This window comes from Polyodon spathula, unplaced genomic scaffold, assembly GCF_017654505.1.
Source record: "Polyodon spathula isolate WHYD16114869_AA unplaced genomic scaffold, ASM1765450v1 scaffolds_1583, whole genome shotgun sequence".
Taxonomy (NCBI): Eukaryota; Metazoa; Chordata; class Actinopteri; order Acipenseriformes; family Polyodontidae; genus Polyodon; species Polyodon spathula.
Window position 1 is genome coordinate 1 of NW_024473060.1, and position 4,241 is coordinate 4,241.

General features: G+C 51.8%; 1 protein-coding gene across 1 annotated transcript; it reads right to left on the reverse strand.

The window, feature by feature from the left end:
- Positions 1-91: 91 nt before the first annotated feature.
- LOC121309920 (integrator complex subunit 3-like) lies at positions 92-2,658 on the reverse strand. The gene is made up of 3 exons (XM_041243103.1): positions 2,356-2,658; positions 646-729; positions 92-261 (listed from the first exon to the last, which is right to left on the reverse strand). Exons 1-3 carry the CDS (start codon positions 2,437-2,439, stop codon positions 142-144), a joined length of 288 nt encoding a protein of 95 aa, XP_041099037.1. The 5' UTR covers positions 2,440-2,658; the 3' UTR covers positions 92-141.
- Positions 2,659-4,241: the final 1,583 nt, after the last annotated feature.

Below are 4,241 nucleotides of genomic sequence, written 5' to 3' on the forward strand. Positions count from 1 at the left end.
GAGAGTAAATAGCAGAAACGTTAAGCTTAACTACATCACATTACTCAAACAGTCCACTGTCGTGACCACGTCAACAAGGAGCCCGTTTAAACTGTTCTGCTAGTTAGAAACCCCTGTGAAGACTCTGGCTCGGACGCACGGTCAGGGTTGGCGACAGTCCTGGTCGTGGTGACCTACCTTCTGTGCTTGTGCCGGCTCTGCCAGCAGGATAGAGAAGAGTCCCAGACACACCTCCTCATGCTGCTGAGCACCCTTACACACCTGCAGAGAGAGAGAGAAACAACACAAAGAGAGGCGCGCACACACACACGCAACACACAGACAGACACACACACACACACACACGGCACAGAGACAGAGACACACACACACACACAGGGCTCTGGTTAATGATCTGAACACAAAGGGGTTCTGATTATCTAAACAGCGACGGGATCTAAAACGAATGTCCCCCAAGCGAACGGGCTGCCGAGACATTTCCACATTTGAAACAAGACTTCACTACATTTCTTTACAGCACTTCCACGTGCGCATGTACGGTGCAGCGTTTAAAGTCAGGCTCCCCCCCCCCCCCCCCCCCCCCCCCCCTCCCCCCTCCCCCCCCTCTCGTTCTCAATGGTCTGGGTTCTCAGAGAGGACACTCACGTGTGCGGTCAGGGCGTCGTTGGCCTCTCGTTCAGACAGCCCGCTGATCAACGACGTGACGACAGCCGCGCACCTGTCCAGCCTCTGAAACACAACAGAAACAAAACCAGAAAACACACAGTTCAGGGATGGAAATAACACTCCCACTGCATAGCAGACTTACCCATTCCAGGGTTTACTACGAGCTTAGCCCCAGTGTGTTTAAGAACAAGCTCAGGTGTGTCTTATTAAACTCCTAGTGAAACCAGCATGTCAAATACAGTAGAATGCATGCAGCGTGAGGTTGTGTCTGCAATATTTCACAACTACGGAATCAAATAGGTAAGACTGCCTATTCTTTTCCCTACATGTAGTCTCTCACACTGTAACGTTGCAGAGCATCATTTAACAACCAGCAAACAACTACACTGTGTTTAACCCTACAGTACAAACGCTGAGGAATCAAACTCTACTGACAGTGTTATGGCAGGTGTTCCTAATTTGGGACAGGAGATCTCACATAAACTGCATACGTTTCACAGGGATGGGGAAGAGACTCACTGCATGGCAGTCTGATCCATTCCTGGTTTTGCTGGGAGTTTACTAAAGCACACAGCTTGTTACCTGTACACACTGGGGGCTAATCAAGCTGGTAGCAAAACCTGGAATGGATGAAACTGCTATGCGATAGAAATATTATTGCCAACCCTGATATATACCTATACACGCAAAAAAAAAAAAAAAAAGCATCTCTCTTAGTTGAAGATTATTGTACTTCACTTCTGAATTCTGGAGAGGACTAGATCATATGTACACTGTAGCCCACGTTACAAAACTTAGCAAAGCCCGCTTCCAACCACCACTAGCGACCCCTGCGCGTTAATAACGTCCAGCAATAATCGAGCTGCATATCGCTGCAGTGACCTGTACGCCTGTCTACACGGCTAGCCCCGGCGTCTGTCCCAGCCTGCGCCGCTTGCAGTGACCTGTACGCCTGTCTACACGGCTAGCTCCGGCGTCTGTCCCAGCCTGCGCTGCTTGCAGTGACCTGTACGCCTGTCTACACGGCTAGCTCCGGCGTCTGTCCCAGCCTGCGCCGCTTGCAGTGACCTGTACGCCTGTCTACACGGCTAGCCCCGGTGTCTGTCCCAGCCTGCGCTGCTTGCAGTGACCTGTACGCCTGTCTACACGGCTAGCTCCGGTGTCTGTCCCAGCCTGCGCCGCTTGCAGTGACCTGTACGCCTGTCTACACGGCTAGCTCCGGCGTCTGTCCCAGCCTGCGCCGCTTGCAGTGACCTGTACGCCTGTCTACACGGCTAGCCTCCGGACCTGTCTGTCCCAGCCTGCGCCGCTTGCAGTGACCTGTACGCCTGTCTACACGGCTAGCTCCGGCGTCTGTCCCAGCCTGCGCCGCTTGCAGTGACCTGTACGCCTGTCTACACGGCTAGCCCCGGTGTCTGTCCCAGCCTGCGCTGCTTGCAGTGACCTGTACGCCTGTCTACACGGCTAGCCCCGGTGTCTGTCCCAGCCTGCGCTGCTTGCAGTGACCTGTACGCCTGTCTACACGGCTAGCCCCGGTGTCTGTCCCAGCCTGCGCCGCTTGCAGTGACCTGTACGCCTGTCTACACGGCTAGCTCCGGTGTCTGTCCCAGCCTGCGCTGCTTGCAGTGACCTGTACGCCTGTCTACACGGCTAGCCCCGGTGTCTGTCCCAGCCTCGCCGCGCCTCTACCTCCTCCAGCTCATCCTTCGCGTCCAGCGTGGAGGACAGCAGCAGGCGGCCTTGGCTCTTTCCCTTGGGCGGCTGCGGCTCCATGCCTCGTCTTGCAGCCTCGCCCCGGCAGTGCTGTCGGGTGCGGGAAGCGGAGTCCTGTTTATTGGATCGGGGTCGGGGAGAGATGGAAAGCGGGGTGCCTCTCTTCAGCCCCCCTAAAAGTTCGGTATTTACAAACCTACCGCACCACCGACAACAAGAACCCCTCCGGAAGACCTGCGCGCTGCAGGAAGCAGCCGGGGCGGCCGCACAAGGGGACCAATCAGCAAATCAGCTCCGGTGATTGACACCGGGGAACCCCAACCACAGAAGCGTTTTCAGGGCAATGGGCGAGGCCGGTGGCGATTCACCAATCGCAGAGTGAGGCAGGTAATTGGTGACAGGGTGTTATCCAATAGAAAGACAGAAAAGCAAGAACTTTGTTTAGTGTGTTTTTTTTTTTTTTTGATTGATGGCTATGTTCTCCTATCAGAGTTAAGAAGCCGTTCATTGACGGTGCTATGTCCAATTAAATCGCTTTAAAAGGGGGTTCCCACCCTCCCTGCTCCCCAATAGGAAACCGAATAAAAGAGGTCTTAAAGGGGTGGGCAGTTAAAGGCGAGGGGTACTGCACAAGGTACGCCGACAGATTTCATTATTCGTCTGCCTGAACAAGACGTTTAATTACCGCGGGACTGATTTCCAATGCTTTTCACTCAATTTAGTTTAAATAAATACATAAATAAAATAAACACACACACGCACACGCATACGCACACGTACACGTACACGTACACACACGCACACGTACACTTAGCGATTGACAAACCTGTTTACGTACTGCCTTAAATTAATAGTTATGCTATTCAAGGCTTTTGCTGTAGGTGTGATTAATCACACAACTCTGAACTCGCCTTACACACTTGACGATAAGTGTATAAAACAACTAGATGTTGTCTTCAGTGTTTTATTAAGTGTAGCGCTGTATATAACCGGTGAATAACAGCATTCACAAAACAACAAGGAGCAATGTATTTATTATACAAGGGGTGCAGTGTCGCACCGGCGTGGTGCGGACATCGGGTTTGAAGAAGACTTCCCCCTGCCAGCTCTCTGACGAAACTGAAGGAAAACAATTCTATCATCACGTTATTAGCCATCACATGCGCATTATCTATTAATGTATAAATAATAATAATATAATAATTCTTATATAGCGCCTTTCATAGTGGACCAGCGCTTTTACAAGATACGAGACTATGTGAACCATGCATCAGCTGCGGAGTCACTTACAACAGCGCCTCGCCCGATAGACGCAGCGCAAGGAGGTTCAGTGGCTTGCTCGGGGTCACGCAGATTTGGCAAGAGGACCGGATCCCTGATCCCGCACCCCGGTTACCGCGCAGTGCAGCGCTAGATGTCAGGACTGTGCAGGAGCGCCGCCAGCTCTGCACACTCCCGGAGGAGGGACGGTGTTAATGCCTGCAGTAGCGTGCCCTGTCGGTATTGAAGAGTGCGCTCAGAGCACAGGTCTCCCGACGGCAGTAATTCATGTTTGACTCATGAAGCACTTTAAAGGGGACTTGGGGGCACGATATTAAACCTCACACATGATAATAGACTCATTCGGGAGTCTTTTCCACATTGCTGTAATTAGGCTTGTCAGTCGGAATTATTTCTTTGTCTGGTTTCACCTGTGTATGCTATTAGGAAATACTAAAAGGCTTTTTCTTGTCCCTTAGAGAATGCAAAGCCTGCCATTGCAGTGCCACTGTCTGTTTGAATCGCCCTGGCAATGTGGCTGTCTGTCTGAATCATCATTGCAGTGCCACTGTCTGTCTGCATTGCCATTGAAGATCATTCAG